The following is a 20,528-nucleotide window of genomic DNA, read 5'->3' as shown; positions in this document are numbered from 1 at the left end:
TTGTTGGCAGTAAACCTAACAAAGCTGGATTTAGTACAATCTAGATCAGTGTTGTCCAAACTTGGCCACTTTAAGATGAGTGGACTTCAACTCCGAGAATTCCCCAGCCAGCATGGCTGGCTGGGGAATTCTGGGAGTTGAAGTCCACTCATCTTAAAGTGGCCAAGTTTGAACAACACTGATCTAGAGAGAGAACGTTTGTCATCCATTCCATATGATGAAATCATATGGGTTGGCTTCCAAATAAGACAAATAAATAAATAATGTGAGGAATAGTGGATTATTATTAGGAAAACCTCTCTATTCTTTACTAAATTCTTCTACTGCATCATCTCCAACAATCATATATTATATTTTCCCTCTTCCCACACTTGGGACTTTTCATGCTTTTCTTATACAGTTCTTCAGCACAGTAAATTTCTATGCCAATGCCCAAATGTGTTCAATAAGGCTTATTATTTAAGTGGATATAGAAGATAGGATTATTAACTGGATAAGTGGATATGGGGTTATTTCTATAAAGTTAAAAATCTGAGCTAATCTTTATTAGCTTGAGCTTATGTTTGTATCGGAAAACACTCCTTGATCTCAATTATTTTAAAGCTAAAGCAAACTACTTCAGAATATTTACTTTTTAAGTAAACATTTACTTTTAATAATTACTTTTAAGTAAGGAGCTTAGGACTGTATACATAATTTTATTTTTATTATTGTTTCTTACACAAACTAAGTCCTTCCAATTTCCCAGTGCTGGGTTGGAGATTAGACTGCTAATGGCAGCATTATCTGAGCAGCATGGAATGCTCTCCTTAGTGAAAAAGAAGAAAAATCACTCTCTGCCTATGCTGTTCTTCAGTCACTAGTAGTACTTTTTGCAGCGTCCACCAACTCTCTCTTCAGGAGGGGTACAGTGAATGAGGAATCAAATAAATTTCCATTCTCCCTGCTCCATCAACAGAGATGCTTAATTTTAATCATCTTAATTAACAATGCGCTTTTGTAGACAGGAACAATTTCCAGAAGAATGACTCTGTTTCCAGCTTCTGACGCTAAGTGCTTCAGCACAACATAAAGAGATCTCTTTTATTTTATTTGCAATTGTCCAAAAACATTATTAATTTTCATCAAATCTTTACATCAGGTAATAATCAGTAATAAACCAGTGCCTTTGTTAAACATTCTCTGGTGGTAACACATATCGATTTCTCGATGATTACAAGCTTCTGCAAGATTTGAGCTGGTGACAGACTATCTTACTCTGCATTCACAAATCTGAAGGAAGCATCTGCTGTTAATATTATCTGCACTGTTTCAGTAGGCAATAGATAAAATTGTGAATTTCACATACATACTTTGAGAATGATTAAATTCTGGGGCAAGTCAGATTGCTTCTTCCTTTTCCTAACAAAGTAATTCCTTGGTATAAATGCTGATCAAAAAATAAATAATGAGATAATATATGTAATGGTTAATTTGGAAGAGAATTATTTTTTATTCTTTCCATTAGTACTATGTTTTATTTTGCCAGCAGAACAAAGACCTTTAGCATCAACATTTTTATGTGACCATCTTGACATCTTGCTTTTAGATACATTCTCAATAAGAAATCACAGAATACTCTTGTCAAAATAAATTGTTGTAAATTATTCTGCTAAAGTTAGATGCTCATTCATTATCAAATGAATACTGTTTATTTCTTGGCAAGTGATTTTTGAAATTTTCAGCTCAATCCACTCTAATTTATTCTTAAGGACAAGAAACAGTTAATCTCCCTTTGTGTGTCTATGTGCTCGCAATGCTCATTCTAAACAGCAACTTCCACCTACATTGTGGCAATGTCTACTTTGATATTCCAAATTGGGAAAAATTGAGATATAAATACAGTTGACTATTACACATTCAAACATCTTGCAATATGACATTCCAAAAGACGGTATTTTTAAAAGCCTTTTGAATAGACATTTTTAGTTGATCCAAAGTATGATGTATCAATGATTCCAGTAACTAAGACTCTCAACAGCTACAACACTGTAATGGAAGGAACTGATAGCATGCAGAAAAGCCTGACATGTTTTCTAATATAACGTATTTCAATAGCTTTAAGGCAAACTGGAATTCAACAACTCAATTATTTTTCAAAATGGAAACATCATTGCCAGATTAACATGTTCCACTAAGTTATAGTTTGTTCAACAACTATTTATTGTATAAGCTACCATTGACTAGGTTCATGAAACATATTAAGCTGAAACAAACCAAGACATATTACAGCCTAAAGTGATATGTGAACCCAGTCTTGAGGCCTGGGAAAATATACTCCTTTTCTCTCCATTATCTACTAATTGCATCTTTCTATGTCACTGCATTTTTTTCTCCACAGTGGAGAAAACGATGGCTGAAGATCAACTGAAAGAACATAAAAGAGAATAAGAAAACAAAGAATCTTGATAAAGCAGAAGACCAAACAGCTCCAGGATAAATTTGCTAATACTGTGGTTATTGAAAATAAACAGAAATGTTTGGGTGGGAGGCACTTTTAGTTGTGTGGGACATGTGGAGGCAGGATTCCCATTGAATAACTCTATAAATTCTAGATGTTTCCAGGGCTATGCACAGGCACATATCCCATGTGTGAATCAGAGAAATCACTCCTTGCTCTATTTCTTCTTGCATCTTCCCACATCTCTCCAAACCTGGTCTGGAGAGCATTTTAATCTTCGAAAACATATTTAAGGTGTGTGCAATGGATGGAGACAGCCATTCTCCTGGCAGATGACATTCCTGAGATATTTTGAGATATAATCCTATACTTTACCTGCACTACAGGTAACCCTTTCTTAACGACCACAATAGGGACTGGAAAATTGCTCGTTAAGTGGAGTGGTCATTAAGTGAGTCACCATGTGACCAGACCCAATTTTATGACCATTTTAATGATGGTTGTTAAGTGAACCACTATGGTCATGAAGGGAATCATGTGGTCATTAAGCAAATCACGTGGTTGTTAAGCGAATCCAGCTTCCTCAATGGACATTTTTTGCCAGAATTTGCTTAACAACCACGTGATTTGCTTAACAACCATTGTAAAAAAGGTCACAAATCATGATCACATGACCACAGGGGGTGGTGCGATGGTTTGTGACAGTTATTAAGTGCGAGTACAGGTCGTAAAGCACTTTTTCTGAGGCCATTGTAACTTTGAATCATTGTTAAATGAACGGTTGTTAAGTGAGGACTACCTGTAGTCATTTTATGCTTCCTAAAGACAATATACTATCCCCATCTAATAATTGGGAAAGATACATTTTACTGATATGAGACATAGAGGATTAATAGAAGACATAATTGTGATCTGTGTTTGTGAAGAGAGAGCTATTGAGAAGTTTCTGTATTTCTAAGGTAGAAAGACAAATAGAAAATACTGGAAGAAATCAATTATGAGTTCTGTTACATGACAACATAAGTATCTAGTGAGGGTCTCATTCTTTGCATATATGGATCATCAATTCCATAAAACATGCATTTTACAGAAAGTTTTAATTTATCTAAAACTGTTACTGACACTATTTTTAATATTCTGTAATTTGATTCCTACATCCCTCTTTAATCATAATATTTACAAACAACCATTGATACAATAATCATTCTGCTCATGCAAGGTAATGGGCAGTTTTCATATGAAATGCTGCCACACTGATAGGCAGTGTAGCATGTATTGATACAATATTTTTTCATGCTATGAAACATTCATACAGATAGGTAAGGACTGTCTGTTTACAGTCCTGTAACACTACCTGTTTACACTGATAGTGTAAGTTTACATACACTATCTCATTCATATTTATATTACATGGTGCTAAGTTTAAAGGTGCAAACACTTAAATGATGATTATTCAGTAGGTCAGCACTGGAAAGAGTTTAATTACATAGTTGTCAGAACAAGCAAAGCACAAAAATATGCAAAATCAATATTTTAGTTAGAACTAAGATATTACACTGGTTGTAAGTAAAAGATCAAATGAAAAATATGGGCGAATATCTTGCTTCTTGAAAGTTACCAAAAGTTGACAAAAAACCTATACATTATACACTGGTAGATTCATACCTGCAGAGAATAAAAAACCCCTTAATTTCATAACGTAGTCATTCTATCTGATTAGTGCTGTTCAAGTAAAACCATTTAAACATAATGGCTGTATTCCCTGCTTATACCATCTTCAAAATATGGAGACAGCTGGCAGACTTTCCACCATGGCCACTTTCCCTCATTAATTCTGCAACAGATATCAAATAGCTCACACTAAGCAGTCAACATGGTGGATTACAGAAAGCTTTTTTCTTCTTCACTACTGCATATATTTTTACACACACCTTAAAAGCATAAAATGTTCTCTTCTTCCTGCTTTTGAAGCGCCAGTATAGCAGTTCCTACAAAGCCATGTATAACTGCTATCATGCTGCAGTTGATTTAATTTTATTGATGGGGTCTACATACTGTGTGCAACAATATCAAATGACAAGTGAAACTGAAATTGAGCAGGATTTAAATTTCCCAGCCAGCATGCACCAAGTTAGAGAGGGCCAGTGACAAAGGAAACATGCATATCTTACTGGGAGAAGTTGCTGAGTGAGAAAAGCCATGCTTCCCAATCTGGAGAAGCCCAATGAGAGTAGTTTATTCATGTCGACATCCCTTAAGATTCAATTGAAGCACACTGCGGAAAATTAGGGAAGCTGCAGAACACTGGAAAGATGATCATGCAATGACAGACATTCACAAACACCCTCACTTCACAAAAAGATAAATGAAAGAATTACAAACTCCACTCATGAGAATTTAACTGTAATTCTGTTCCCCTTTGAATCAAATGGAATGGGAATGGTAGAAAAAAATCTGGATTATTTTTCTGTGTGGCACTAATATTTTATATTCATTTAGTAACTTCCTGGGAACATAAAATCAACAGCTATTCTCAGATTATGAAAGTAAGCCAATAAAGCAGTTTGTCAAAGTGGTAAAATAAAGTAATTTTCTCAAAAAATACATAAGCAGGGAAAAATATGTTTAAGGGAGGTAACAACTGACTTTTGAGGGAAACTACTAAAAATCAGATCACCCCTATCTTTGTATCCCCAACCTTACAAGGGGAGCTTCCCACATACATTTTCACTGATAGGAGTAGACAGCTTGCTTTTAGTCTTAGTATAATTTCCACTAATCTTTTCTAGGTTTAAATTAGAGGGAAGGGCACATCAGGACAGAATTCCCTACAGCCCAGCTATTAACAGCTGAACTATACTGTCAACACTTAGAAGACAGCAAAAATCATAAACTAATATTAATAACTAAATAATAGTAACACTACTGAGTTCAGATTTTTGCAGGTAATGATTATTATTCCAACTCTCATGATAATATACTGACAGAGAGGTTGTGCCAATGAAGGTAGAGACAAAAATGAAAGTTGAAGAAATTGAAGAAATATGAATAAAAGAAGAAACAAGATGAACCAGTTATATTAAAGGGTCAGGACATGATAAAGCAGGACACTGAGTAAAAACTAACATGTAAGTGCTACAGGATGAAGGAAGCTAAAGAAAAATAGAATGAAGTCTCTATAAATAAATTCTAATGGATATAACCTTAAAAAGAGATGCCCTTCCCCACAATCTAAGATGGGACACAAAAGTTTCAGTTAAGTACATATTTATTTGTATTAGATACCTGGAGCTTGTACCTTTCGTAATTCATCTTGAATTGTGAATAATTCCCATGAACTTTCTGAAGGGGGGAAAATATTCCATATACAAGTAACTAGACTTCTCATCTCCAAAAATATATCTGAGTTGGAGAGGCTAGCTAAACTTCATAGTTTCAACTGTAATATGAGCCAACTACCCTAAGTAATCAATGCAGATATAATTTTATGTTAATGTTTAATACTGGAACTTTTCTCCACAGCTTCTAATGCTGCAGATTTTTCTCACTAACTCTTGCATGTAACATTCCAGATCAAAAACTCATGTCAGTTGGACTGAATAACCTGGGTGATTGTGATGGTGGGGAAATATATCAGTGAAACCAGTAGTAATAATTGAATCAAACATTTATGTGACAGTGATGGCAATTAAGATCCAGAGTGCAAGGACAAACCTTGGCCCTGAAAGGTTTATGAGATACTGAGGGAACAAGGGGGTATTTTAAATGCTGCAAAGGCTTTCTGCAAACCCCAGGCTATGCCCCACCTACAAGGTTCTACTCCTGTTTTTCTTTCCGTTTATTTTGTTTAAGCAACTCTACACATGGTTTACTACTAAGACAAGTGATAGAACTTTCAGCTCTTAACAATTCAATTGACGTATTTCATTTCATCCAATTTTGTTCTGAGTGTCTTCAGCTAAGATTCTTACACAATTGATTGTAGCTTTCCCTATGAATGCTTTGTAGCCTTCCAACTCAAATCAATCATGCCAAAGTATTTGCTAACAATAGCAACATAATTTCTATGATACAATAAAACAAGCATGGTTTTTAGACTTCTCATGCATGGCAAAATGATACTGATTACACTGCTGTACCACCTCCATCCTGGAGGATTCACGTTCACATAGAACCCAGCCAACATAGAGCCTACCAAGCAACAGAACTCTCAATGTTATCCTTGCATCTTAATTTTGTCACAGATTTTTAGTGTTACACTTTGAAGTTAAGAAAGATACATTTATGACTGAGGTCTCAGTTTCCCACAATGGAAACTGAGATTCACACATTTGGAACCACAAACAACAGACAAGAACAAGTTAAGCAGATTTCAAGAGCAGGGGTGAGCAATTTGTGGCCTGCAAATGGCTTCTGCCTGTTTTTGCATTCTGCATTCCGAGAGCCCAATAACAGGTCACTTAGATTTGGTATTTCAAATTGCTGAATAACAGTAGCACAATCTTCTATTTGGTAAAGGAAGAAAAACAATTGCATTAAACTAGCTAGTAGGCTTAATGCTCCTATTTTAGGAAACCTCTCTCACCCTCCTCCCCAAATAGGGGTGAACATTCTGGCTCACTGCATCTCCACTGTCACCACCTTAGTGCCTCTTGGTGACAAAAATATTGTAGTCCCTGGCTACAAATAGGCTGCCTGCTTCTGGTGAAGAGGTCCTTCAGCAGGGTCTTTTCATTTTTATTCACCAGCATAACAGGTAAGGATCAGAATGGCATGGTTTGAGCTCTCTCTGCATCTTCCCCTTCCCTCTTTAAATGCTGGACATAAGAGTTTTGAAGAATAACATACAATTACACTATATCTCGTTATATATCTCTCGTCACTGAACTGAGTAGCCTGAACCTGGACAGTAACAGAGACCAATGACTCCTTTCTACAGTCAAAGTGCTTACCCCAAACCAATTTAAAACAAATAAATACATTTACAAAATATCCTATGAAGAAAAAAAACACGTTTTTTTTCTCTTTTCTCTCAGCCAGCTCTGTTTTGCAGGCATCTGCAAGAAGGAAGCTTCTGCAAAACGTGAATGCTCAGCATTATCTGGTCATTCATATGGAGCTTCTTAAATGTGAGATGGGGTAGGCGGGGCTAGAAATTATTAGCTCTGTCATGAGGCAGGGAGAATTGCCTCTCTTCAGCAGTAGTTTTTTTTTTTTCCTTCCCAGAATGCCTCTCTTGAATTGGTGAAAAAAGCAAAGCATGCGGTGCAAAAGACTCAAGAGAGAGTTCTGTCTTCTGAAGATGCTGTGGGCTTCTAAGCAGGACAGAGCTATTAAGCAGGATCAACATACAGCAAGTCACAAAAATTGTCAACTAACTGAAAAAAAAAATCACTACCATGTCTTTGCTTGTTTGTTTTCACCAACCAAAAGCAGAAATGTGTTGTGATGATAGAAAAGAGTTGCCCAGGCTGAGCAGTCTCCAAAGTCAGGGAAAGTATAGTGATTTAACACATGAGGAATCTGTTGGAAATGTTTACTCTTACATCATGTGTCTAATACACTACAGACTTATATTAATTCTTTGCTGGAAAGGATGACTCACTATATTAAGTTCAGCAAGCATTTCACTGATACATAAGCAACTACTGAAATATATACACAAAGCAAACTTCTCCAATGTAATGTCCTCCAGATGTTGGCATTTCAGCTCCCATCATTCAGCTACATCTGGCAGGTACCAGATTCAGGCATGCTGTATTAAAGCCTAGTTTAAACAAGGCCAATATTGTGAAAACTTGAAATTTGAAAATTTGTAACATTTAGAGTATGGGACTACCCAATCAGCCTGTACTTTAGATAGGGTTACCAAGACTCAGCAATGTAAGTTCCTGCACCAGTCCCTGTGCAAGTGGAATTTAGGTACCAAGGTGATCTTTCTCAAGGTCATATGATGTTAGGGTACAAAAAGCATCAAGGATAGATCATAGTATTCTCTATTAGCAAAATACTGTACATAGGGCAAAGTTAACCTAGGTCTAAATGTAGTCCTACTACAAGAAATTATTAGAAGCTTGTAATATTCTCATGAAGAGTTAACAAACAAAAGTTCCCCTAGGTGGCTGGTGTGGGTCTTCCGGGCTGTGTGGCCGTGTTCTGGAAGTTTTGTTTCCTAACGTTTTGCCAGCACCTGTGACTGGCATCTTCAGAGTGCAGGAGCATAGACAGGAGCAGTTCTCTCTGTGCCCAGGGTGATGGGACCCTTTTGTGGGTATTTATAGAGATCTGGGGGGGGGGGGTTCCCCTACTCAGATAAACAGAAATTAAATCTTTAGATTTTCACATGGTCATTCTGAACTAATTTAAAGGCAGGGAGAAGACAATAGCAGTTTATAGAACTTTTTTTTAAAGAACAACAGGTATCCCTATTAATGGAAACATATGTTGAGGAAAGTACTTCTAGGGATAATAGCATGTTTCAGCTGAAGTAAATACCGCCTAGACTCTAATGATTTAAATAATCCTCCTTGCTAAATACCTCAGTGCTGATTAATATAAAAAAGGCTAAAGATGATGGGAGTTGTAATCCAACATGTCTGTAAGGCATCTGGTTGGGGGAAAGTTGGCTTAGGAGAAAGGTAGTGTGGGTTGTGCTTCCTGATTATTTAGTCAGAACACAAGAGATCTACTGTCCTTGGAACCGAAGCCCAAATTATCTGCTTTTCTTAGTTTCTGCTTATATCCTGCCCAGTTCTACACCTGCATTTGCCTCTAATTCCTAAAGGCTGATAAACAAAATATCTAAACATGAACCCTTCTGATTTTTACAGAACATTTAGGATTTTAGAAGTGATGTAATGGAAAATCCAAGAGAATGAGACTAAGGTTAGGGTTCAAGCATTTGGGGTTTTACTTTCTTCAGTGAAACAGCTGGGATTTAAAAAAAGCATCATTTTGTTTGGTTCCATTAGTATAGTTTAGTATGACAGCATAAACTAGGAGTTGAACTGTTCAACTCATCATGTGAGTATTACTGTATAGCTCTTTCCTAATTTTAATGACTGGGAAAGTGCTACACACATGGAAGGCCTAGAAATATACTTGTTTGCTTCCATGCCAGCTAGATGATTTGCTTGAGATAACTGTGCTGGAAACACAGAGTCCATTTTTCACCTCCATCACTACTGCAACTAGGACAGAAGAGGAAAGGAGTTGTTTATTCCTCCTCTTCCTATGATGGACCTCCCTCAAGGTAACATCTGAACAGGATTGGTATCCTTCCAATATCCAGAGTCTACTTTACTTGCTTTAAGAGATCACAGAAACAAACAAACAAACAAAAATATAGATTCATGCTTGCGTACTCAGGCATCACTCACATGTTGATATTATTTATTTATTTATTTATGCAATTTCCATAGCTGCCCATCTCAATCCAAGTGACTCTGGATGGCAAACAATTTCAAGTTATATTCAGTTTGTAATCCTAAATACTGAGCATGAAACTGAGCAAACTCAGGGAGGCAGTGAAGGACAGGAAGGCCTGGCGCAATATGGTTCATGGGGTCATGAAGAGTCGGACACGACTTAACGACTGAACAACAACAACAAAAAATTCTAAATACAGAATTCAGATTTCATTACAACAGAAGACCCCAAAACGCCACACTCAGATCAGGTCTGTTACATACCTTTATGAGGATAAGAGGAAAACAAATATTTTGAGCTTTAAAGTGTGTTTTTTTAAATGAATTTTCCATCTCATTCCACACTCTTACTTTATGTGATCCATGACAATAATGTCATTATCATATGGATTATTTACATAATACCTTACTCATCTCAACCAATATTTGGCTGGAGAAAAACAAACAGTTAAATAAAACAGTGAATGCCCAAGTATTCTCTGAAGAGAATAGAACTGGGGGAAAAGATTACAGATGTTTTTTCTCTTGATGACTGCTCCTCAACCTGGGAATTCTTTAATTTAGCTGGTGAATGCATGCTCTGAAGATGCCTTATGCAAAATCCCAAATCATCATCTCATAGGTCCTTTTTCTGCTCTTTCTCATTTTTTTTATATTAAAAACCTTGCAATTTCTAGTCTTTACCTGTAGGTGCCACCAATAGTTCTCATCAGTAACTTATTATGCTATCGCTACTGTAGAAATCCAAATTTACATGGAACTTTGGCAAAACTAGAAGAAACTTTAGATATGTCTTTAGACCAATAATCATGTTTGGGATTTTCTTCTTCTTTTTAAATAAACAACAGCAAAAGGATATCTGATCCAGATCAGGACCACAAATGACTGTTCCTCTATGTCATTTTCCTATGGAATACTGTATATTTCCCCTTCCTCAATAAAATTTGCAATTAATTTTAAGACTTTGCTAATCACAAACTGATTTTGAATGATATGGAAAATATATTTTAGAAAGCAACTGTAACTTCAATCCTATAAACATTTACTAAGTCCTACTGAATTTATTATGACTCCTTACTAAGCATTTTATGTAGGAATTTTAAATGGAAATATACGTTTTGAAAAACCTCAGGAATATTACATGTGAGGCCTCCAAATTTGAGAACTGTCACTCTTCCATGAGCAAAAACATCAGAAAAGGCTGCTCATTTTTTTTTAACAAAATAATGGCATTTCCAACTGTGAAGTATTGATTTTAGAAGAGGTGTACAGAATATTAGAGAAAAAAAGGTTATATATCTCCTCTGTGAAGGAGGAAAATTACCAGTGATTTTGTGCCAGTTTTAATATCAGCCAAAATTCTTAAGACTGCATAGAACCCATATAAAATAATACTGGGCTATTAACTTTATAGACCTTTTCAGAATCAGTAGTAAGATACAGCAAAATAATTTATTACATCTACTGTGACCTAAGCTGAGCCAGAATGGTTCAATATTCCATTTATTTATTTAGCAAACTTCTCCCTTGCTGTAGTCAAACAACTTATCTACTGCATACTTCTTTAAGGTTCTGACTAAAATACAGAATCATCAGAATGGAATGAAATGCTGCAAAACCCCACAAAGGTAGTCCTTCACTTAAGAGTCCAGTGTGATATACGTTGGCCATCTTGCTAACTTTTCTATCTTGTAAAATTCTCACCAATTACCTGAACAAGTAGAAAGGCCAAGAGAAAAATGTTTGGAACAGCAAAAGAGAGACAATCATATTCTTCTTAGAAGTAGTCAATATCCATCTTGGGAAGTGACATCCGTGCTATCATCAGTTTTACAGTAAACTGTCCAGTAATGTAGACTGGATGAAGCAACAATGGGAAAATTAAGGTTCAATATTAGGAACACATTACGCTAATTCACACACTCCTAAGATATAATGTCTATTTTGCAGCCATTCCACTTACAATGAGGCAATGTGAAGGGGAAAAAAAAGTCTGGAATTGTCCTAATATGAGGCAAATGTGATGAAATGTTTTCTTAGCAAGGCAGCTAAAGAACAATCTGCACATAATGGGCTAAAACCACTTTTGCTCATTTATTTAATGATTAATTCAGAGAACTATTCATATTCTCTAATGCATTTCAAGCAGAGAAATTTCTTCCTTAAGGTTGAGGTTTGCTGTTAAACATTAAGAAAGTGCTGCTCCAGCCTGATTAAGAAAACAGTGTCAATTTTGCACTCTTTATTCCCCAAACCATGAACACTTTGCTTTGAATGCCAAAGAATTATAAGCGGACCCTACAAAATCTGCCTGTGGTACCATGAGAGGTGTCTTGGCTGCATTTTCTCAACTTGCGGTGCTCAATCTATTCAATGGTCAATCTATTAGGTATTTATTCAGCACTTCAGCTTGTCAAATGACTTACAACATCAGTCATAACTTCTGCATGTGGCTGAAATATTATAGCTTCACCAAAGACACCAAGGAAATCAATGGCTGCGCCTTGGTTGTTTTCCAAATTTCTACCACTGGATAGGTTCATCAGAAGAGTTTGACCTCTTGTTTTGAATTTTAAAATAGTAAGCTGCACAGACACAACTAAAGGCATGTATGTACACTTCCCTTTCTTCAAAAGCTCAGGGATATATGTACATTTCTCCCCTTTTTATATTTATAACAACCAGAGAAAAGATTACGTTGAAGTGACAGCAAGTGACCAGATAACACTCAAACTGAAAAGGACTGATCTCTCACATCCTAACCCAACCACACGTCCTCCATTTATATAAGAGGTACCACTCCAAGAATTTGCTTTACCATGTGAAGTGGAAAACTTGCATGATACAGTCCCGATACATCTGGAAGACACAGATTCTGAAAGGCTGCAATAGGTGGAACTGAAGATAGGTTCAGTATGAGACATTTTTAGTGATTCGTTTTTGATCGTTGAGATAAATGAATATCTCTCCCCGATGTAATGCATAACAAACTGAGCTATATGATTCTTAGTGCTGGATATTCTATCAGACTGTAATCTACCATGGTACAAATTATACAAAATATCAAATCTGTACATATCTGTACTTCAAAAATATGTCAACATGTCACTCTGTCTATATAGGAGCTTCTTTTTGAAATTTGGATCCTGATAAAAGACATTCAAAAATCAATCAATCACTCAATCGCTCTCTTCTCTTATTATATTTTTAGCTCCCTCTTTAGTCCTGAATAATGTAGGTGGAAGAATTAGCATTTCAACTTTTATTTGACAGCTAAATATCTGTGATGGGAGAAATTGTTGTCACATATTAGGTATTGTGGTGATTCTGACCTTTTATGGCAATGATCTATTTGAGAACTTATACAGTACATGCATGCACATCATGCTATTCCCTCTTGGGGAAAACAATGTTATGCAAAGTGCAAAAAAGGAGTATGAAATAGTAAGCCATAAATACAAGATTTGCTGAGTTTTCAGACAAGAGCATGACATCATTTGCATCTAAAAGTACAAACTTCTTTTTGCAAACTGCCACACCATCTCCTGTGGTCATGTGATTGCAATTTGCTACCTTTTTATGATGGCTGTTAAGTGAATCATATGGTCATTAAGCAAATCCTGGCAAAAAAAGTCCATTGGGGGAAACTGGATTTGCTTAATGACCACGTGATTTGCTTAACGATCGTCGTAAAAATGGTCATAAAACTGGGTCCGGTCACGTGGTGACTTGCTTAATTGCCCGCTTGACCAATTTTCTGGTCCCTATTGTGGTTGTTAAGTGAGGACTACCTGTACTTTATTCATGCAGGGTTCTTATAACATTTCACTACCAGCTTTCACATACATATTTGATATTCTACAGTTCAGCCCTATTCATTTAATCAAATGTATTTTCTCAACCGGCAAATGTACAATAATCTTTCTAACATACACCCCTCAGTTACCTGCTAAAGAGCAAAATCTATTCATCACATCCCTCTTCTCAATGTAAAGCCACTCTGCCCTCACAAATTAGACATACCTTTCAACTGGAATTCTGTATTCCAATAATACAATAAAATAAAACATTACAAACTATTTCAATTCCAAAATAACAATGCTAACAGCTATCCTGCCTTTCATTCAGAAGCTCAAGGCAGCTTATACAATGCTCCATCTTCTTATTTTTCCGCAAAACACAACCCTGTGTGGTAGTTTGGACTGAGAGAGAATGAGTGACCCAATGAGCTTCCGTGACTAAGATGGACTTGAACCCAGGTCTCCTACAGCCAGAATAACATCTTACTTGCTATACCACATTTTGAAGCTCCAGCATGAATTCTTGTATAAGGTTTTTCATTTATAGACTATAGATCTAGTGCAGTGTGTCAGAGCCAGTAGAAATTAAGGGAACCCACAAAAGACTATACCTCTGTGCCATCACTAGTCTCCCCTTTCCCCTTCAACATTAAGAAGTTCTTCTACAGAAAGAAAGGTGCAACAAACACACGTAATGCATATCAACAATAGGGACTAAGTACAGAATCAATGAATTATCCCTTTGGCACTCCAATTAATGGGTTTTGGGGATGAAAATGGGAGATTTCATCATTTCAAAAAGCATTTGCTACCATAAAACATTATTCAGCCAGGGATTTTGGTTTTTGTTGCTGAAATATCAGCATAAACTTTTCTTCACTCAAGCCTGCAGGGAGAAGAAATGCACCAGAGCATTTGCCAATTTCTGAACTTCATTTGGTTCTAAATTACAGGATTTCAAAGCAATTTTAAATTATGTAGCAAGACCTCTTCTCTTTAGAGATCAAGTGACCATGAATAAAGAATTTGGAGCAGCAAATCTGTTTCCGCAGTATACAAGCAACACATTTTATACCACCTCTAAAATTGTGCCCTAAAGACTTAATGTAATCAGTTCAGTTATTGCAGACCTAACAAATATAATTACAGGATTTCTTCCTGGAAATGATAGTCACCACAAACACTGAGTGGGCCACACTAAGAATTCTGTTATCTCAAAACATCAGATGCACATTAACACTTATAAGATCTGCTGACATCAATGATGCTGATACAGAAACAAAGATGTTTTGACATAATAAAATAGTGCATTAAGAGAAGTGATTATTGTCCAAAAACTCCCACTCTAGTTTAGAAATTTCTCTTTTAGGAAGACTAATAAAATCAATCATTGCTAAATGGAACACAATAAAACCAACAGAGAACGGAATTAAAAAGTGACATACATTCCATAGGGAGTATACTTATGCAGTGAAGCACAATAGATTAAAACCAGGAAGGAAATGATTATGTAGGAAAATCTTCTCCTGGCTTTATTAAATGATGTTATAGTTAAATAATTAGAATGTCTAGAAATCTGACTTCAAAGCCCAGTAGAATATTTTAACACTTTTTTATTAGGATCATAGTTAATTTTGTATATGCTACTGTATTATATCACCAACAAGCCCAGATGAATTTGAAAAACAGTTGCATAGCTTTAAATGGATTAAATATATATTAGATTAAATGACCTGAAACAAAAATTGTATCCTTTCCTGAGATTAAAGCAGATAGCACTTACCTCCAATAAGTTTAGGCTGGCAATTAATAAATTCTGGCTTTTTGTCTGTAAGATACCGCTGACAAGTATGATGGAGAATTTGAAAGAAGGTACATTTCTCAGAGGCTTTGCTTGCCACCCATTGGTCAAAAGCATTTTCAAACAATAAATCAAATTCTGGGGAATCCTAGAAAGAATAATATCAGAATTACTAGAGAAACAAAGTCTTGCTTGCTATATTAGATTTTCTTTAATAACATATTAAAACATTATGTAAATGTTCATAACCAACATTTCTGTTGATTTTTACAATATTTTTAATTCCACGTTATTACAGAATGCTGTTTGTAGACAAATGGTAATTCAATAGCAGATGGAAGGCAACAATTCTCAGTGTAATAGTGGAACCAAACACTGAATCTATCTGGATCTGAAATGATTCTTTGTCACGTTACAAGAGTACATCCTTTCAGAATGTCCTACATGGCAACACTGCTGGAAGATAGCATGCTAAGGGTCTTATATTATTTCCCACCTTGGATCCCTAAAATATTTTTGAATGACAGTTTCTATAATCTCCAAACATAGATCATGCTGACAAGCGATGCTGAGCATTTTAGTCTTAAGATTAAACAGTTTTAGGTTGTCATCAGCAGATGTTACTTTTGCTGGTTCTTTGGAACCCCAAGAATCTCCACCTGAAGTGCAGTATGCTTTCCGCATAGGAAATTTAGGATAGATTCCAAGCAGGTTTTCTTTGCCTCTTTAGAAAAAGAGATGCAGTTGAGAGCTTGTGGCCAGAATGAGAGTGGGGAGCTTTGCAAGGGAGTTGAATGGAGGGGAAAGCACACTGATGTCTCTTCTCCAGTGTAAGAAAGCCAGGTTTTCAAACTGTGTAAAAATTAACATAGAGGCTATCTTTTAGGTCAAACAATTACTAACCCCCCCCAAGTTACTAAAAGTAACTAGTATAAAGGTAAAAGCCAGTAAGGGAGAGACTGCTTTCCAGTTCATTGTACAGAGTGTTGACTGCATCACTACTTGCCTATTAGGTATAAGGCAAGGGTTCGTACTCAGTACAATGAACTCTTACAGAACAAGTCTGTTCCTTTGAAACCAAGGTGGGTGAACTGCAAATGCTAAGAGAGTCAGAGAAATATCTAGACAAGATGTGATAGTTTTGTCCCTCTTCCAGAATGTTGGTGTAGAGAGCCATACATATGACCGTGGAGAAAGTATGTAGAACAGAACAATCATATGTGTTAAACCCAGGAAACAGAGAAAGGATGAGAAAAAAACTCAGACTGGATCCATCCTAATTCAATGGGAAGGGAAGAAAGAGAAAACGCAGTCTGGGTTTCAAGATTCTCTTACAATAGCCTACATCAATAATCAAAATTCTGGAGTCTGTTTCCTGACTTGGTCTGCTTCAAAGGGCTAACAGATAGCTCCCTTGTTGTTACAGAGAAACTCCTTGGGAAAGGAGGCCATGATTTCAAGGATAAAGGATATTCCCTAAAAGCGGGGTGGGGGGGTGGGATGCCTTCAAGTCAGTGTTGATTCTTGGCAACTGCCTGGATTAGTTCCTGCAGTTTTCTTGGCAAGATTTTTGGAAGTAGTCTGCCACTGCCTCCTTCCTAGGGCTGAGAGAGTGAGTGGCCCAAGGACATCCAGCTGGCTTTGTGCCTTAGGTGGGACTAGAACTCATAGTCTCCTGGTTTCTGGCCTGGTACCTTAATGACTACACCAAACTGGCTCTTCCCATAAGAAGAACCAGATATTTAGGTGATGAACTCATGTTTGCTCATTCTGCTTCCAGAATATTCCTCTGGAGGCAGAGAAGGATGATTCATTATTCATTATAAACATAGAGATATAGGTTTGTGAGAGACATGAAGATGATCCTGTGGTTGCCTGGCTTGTGAAAAGGCTGTCATACACTGTATATATAAACTTCTGGATAGTGGGGAAAGATGGCAATAGTGACAATAGTGAATAGATGACAATACTGGCATCAATGCCATTGTACAATATAGTTGGCCAGTCTTGGAAGCCAGATTTAGATTGTTAGATAGCAGACTGAATTTTGGGACTGTAAACGTAACATTCTGAAAAATGTTCTCTGTTCCATGGACAAGGCCAGCTAGATAAGCAAAGTTGAGAAGCCTCAATAAGTGGGTGACACATTGGTACAAGACAGAAGGACTTAGGTTTGCTAAATACTATGAATATTTGAAGACAAGCCAAACCTATATGATAGAGATGGGCTTTGTTGAACCCAAATGGAACCAACCTGCTAGTCAAAAATGTGACAGCGCAACTTCTAAACTAGGGGAAAGCTGATAGATGGCTAGCATCTGGTTTAGAAGGGTATAAACATTTTAGATAATGCTACAAGGGATAAGAGAAGGTTGGAAGGGGGTTAATAAGTGGATATAGGGGAATCTGAGGAGAACACAGAGACAGTGGGCATAACAGAATCCTGTTATAATGGAGAGAATCAGTGTGATATACTAATTCCTGGATACAGGCATTATAGAAAGGATAGAGAAGAGCGCAGTGGGGAAGGTGCTGCTCTTTACATCAAGGACATACTAGTTCTGACACAGTATTTTATTTATTTATTAATCATATTTATATGGCTGCCCATCTCACAAAAAGCGATTCTGGGTGGTGTATAAAGTATGCATGTGTGTGTATGTATGTATGTACATACATATATATGTGTGTGTAGGTATGCATAGATATACAGAGATATATACAGATAGTATAAAGAGGCACAACTTAAGAAACTGAGGCATGTATAGCAAACAACTTTACAGAAAACAGTTAAGAACTTCTTTAAATATAGTCAGGCAGAAAAGCAGCCAGGGAAGTTTTTAGACAACAGCAGCAAAAACAACAAAAGGGATACTCAAAGAGGCTATGACAATTGCAGAGAAGCTAAATTAATTCTTTACATCTGTCTTTTTCGTAGATATACAGGACAGTTACCTGAGCTTATATTGACTTCCTCAGGGAGGTAACTGGAACAACTAAAGCAAACTGAAGGAACAAGAGAAAATATTCTAGGATGTCTTGAAAGACAGTAACAAATCACCAGGTTTTAATAGCATTTAACTGGGTGTTCTTAAAGAACTTAAATGTGAAACTGCTGATCTCCTAGCAGTTAACTTGTACCTAAAACCAGTTATCAGAAGATTAGGAGATAGCCAGTGTGGCACCAATTTTTAAAAGGGACCTGTTAAAATCGATCAAGTTATAGGCCAGTCATTTTAATATATATTCTGGGCAAACAGGTAGAAATGGTAATCAAATTAAAAATAACTACACATTCAGAGGATCAAGAACTACTAAAGGAAAATTAGCATGGATTGTGCAAAGGTAAACCCTGTCTTGCTAATATTCTAGAATGTCATTTGGCATACAAATGGAGTAGATATTCTTGGATTCTCAAAAACCTTTGACAAAGTTCTTTGTCAAGGGTCTTGAGTCAATTGAGCAGTCATGGGATCAGAAGATATGTCCTTTTATGGATTGCTAACTGGTTAAAAAATAAAAAGCAAAGAATACAAATATGCATGCCCACACATGCAATACTGAAATGCATAAACAAGGAGCTAACAGGAACAAAGAATATGAATGTTTTACATAGAAGAAAAAGTCATAATCTCAGATGGAGGGGAACCCCCTCCCCCACTGTTTTAATATAGAAAACCCTTCAGTTTCTGTGAGAAATACTAAACCCTCAGTTTAATGGACTTCAGTTTAGTAGACTTCAAATACCCCAAATAATGGACAAAGTCCATTGTGTCTCAGTTGATGACTTGCATCAATGTGCATCATTTCCTTAATGATGTAATTCACAAATGACATAATTTGTGTTAAATGCATAATTATGTCATTATGCAAATGCTGTAAGTTGACACAAACAAAATAAATCATGTCATGTACGGTTTTAGTGGATATTGAGGTTCAAGATATCTAAATGGTCCATTAGACTAATTGCTTACTGAATATAATACTGTGGTAAAATCTACAATGATTTAGAAAGGAAACCAAGAACATCTGGAATGACTGCTCAGGATCCTGAAGAGTTATGGTTAACAACTCAAAATATCCATTACAGTGCCTACTTTTTTTTTTTTTTTTAAGTAAAATCAACACACACACACACATACACACACATGTACAAATGACTGAATTGTTCCTAGGAAAAGAAAGGATGAAGGCAATCTGAGTCAAGTTAATCATAAGAACTACAGACAAGTAAAAGGATATCGTTAAATGAGAAACACCTCTACTATCATCTACTTACCCGATGAGGGTCTATACCATTAACCTGGCGAAGCTGTTCAAGCATCCATTGTGTCCTTCGTACAAAAGATGCAGAACCTTCAAACTGTTTAACTTTTGTAATATATGCTTGTGCAGGTTTTTTGTTGGTCACTGTAAACATAAAACAAAAATGATTGTGTATAAATTTGCAAATATGTTTGAGAACTGCATACAAGCTTAAAATAGTCTTGCTTATAGAATCAACATTTTACCATTTCAGTCAATCATGACAAACACAGCTAAATATGTAATAATGTAATTTTTATATGGGGGGATGGATAGAAGTAGGGTATGTGTTATATCTGTACATACATTACACAATTAAATACAATCCTACCTGAATGAACAAATAATTATATTTATTTAAAATATTCTTCATAGTGCCTTTTATTATATTTGACTGTATTTTATTTTACGTATTATAAAGTGCTCTTTATTGTCTTTAGAATTTTAAAACTAATTGTAAGTTGTTTTAAATTCTAAAGACAATAAAGAGCACTTTAAGTCATAAAAAGCTAGATAACAAATGTTTAATAATTCTAACCTCAGTAAGTTAATAAGCCTGGGGGGAATACAAAATAAAAAAATCTGAATGCTAACATCTGATGAGCTTCAGTATAGAGTCTTCCATAATGAAGTGGTATTTCTAAGCCAAAAAAAGAAAACAAAAACAAAATATTATTTACCTGCAACTGCAATTCTTTGAAAAGCAAATGGTGAGCTCACATACAGAAGTTTTGCATTTGTGCAAAGCCCTAATT

The 20,528-nt window shown here is 36.0% G+C and overlaps 1 protein-coding gene and 1 long non-coding RNA gene across 4 annotated transcripts in view; one reads left to right on the top strand and one right to left on the bottom strand.

Annotated features, from left to right (window-relative positions):
• STXBP6 (syntaxin binding protein 6) overlaps positions 1–20,528 on the bottom strand; it is a 109,297-nt gene that overhangs the window by 12,968 nt on the left and 75,801 nt on the right. For all 3 annotated transcript variants that reach the window (XM_007436975.4, XM_025172368.2, XM_088145414.1), the window contains exons 3-4: positions 19,748–19,878; positions 15,451–15,616 (exon numbers count right to left, since the gene is read on the bottom strand). In XM_007436975.4, coding sequence (XP_007437037.1) covers positions 15,451–15,616; positions 19,748–19,878 — 297 coding nt within the window. The remainder of the gene's footprint in view (positions 1–15,450; positions 15,617–19,747; positions 19,879–20,528) is intronic.
• LOC148214928 (uncharacterized) overlaps positions 7,084–20,528 on the top strand; it is a 28,272-nt gene continuing 14,827 nt past the window's right edge. The window contains exon 1 of the long non-coding RNA XR_015796984.1: positions 7,084–7,196. This is a non-coding gene — a long non-coding RNA (uncharacterized LOC148214928). The remainder of the gene's footprint in view (positions 7,197–20,528) is intronic.

The sequence above is a fragment of the Python bivittatus genome, unplaced genomic scaffold (genome assembly GCF_059951505.1).
Source record: "Python bivittatus isolate LINGU-HERP-01145 unplaced genomic scaffold, Pbiv_v1 ctg000480_np1212, whole genome shotgun sequence".
Taxonomy (NCBI): domain Eukaryota; kingdom Metazoa; phylum Chordata; class Lepidosauria; order Squamata; family Pythonidae; genus Python; species Python bivittatus.
Note: the sequence above shows the minus strand (reverse complement) of the source record. Positions and strands in the feature narration are given on the sequence as shown.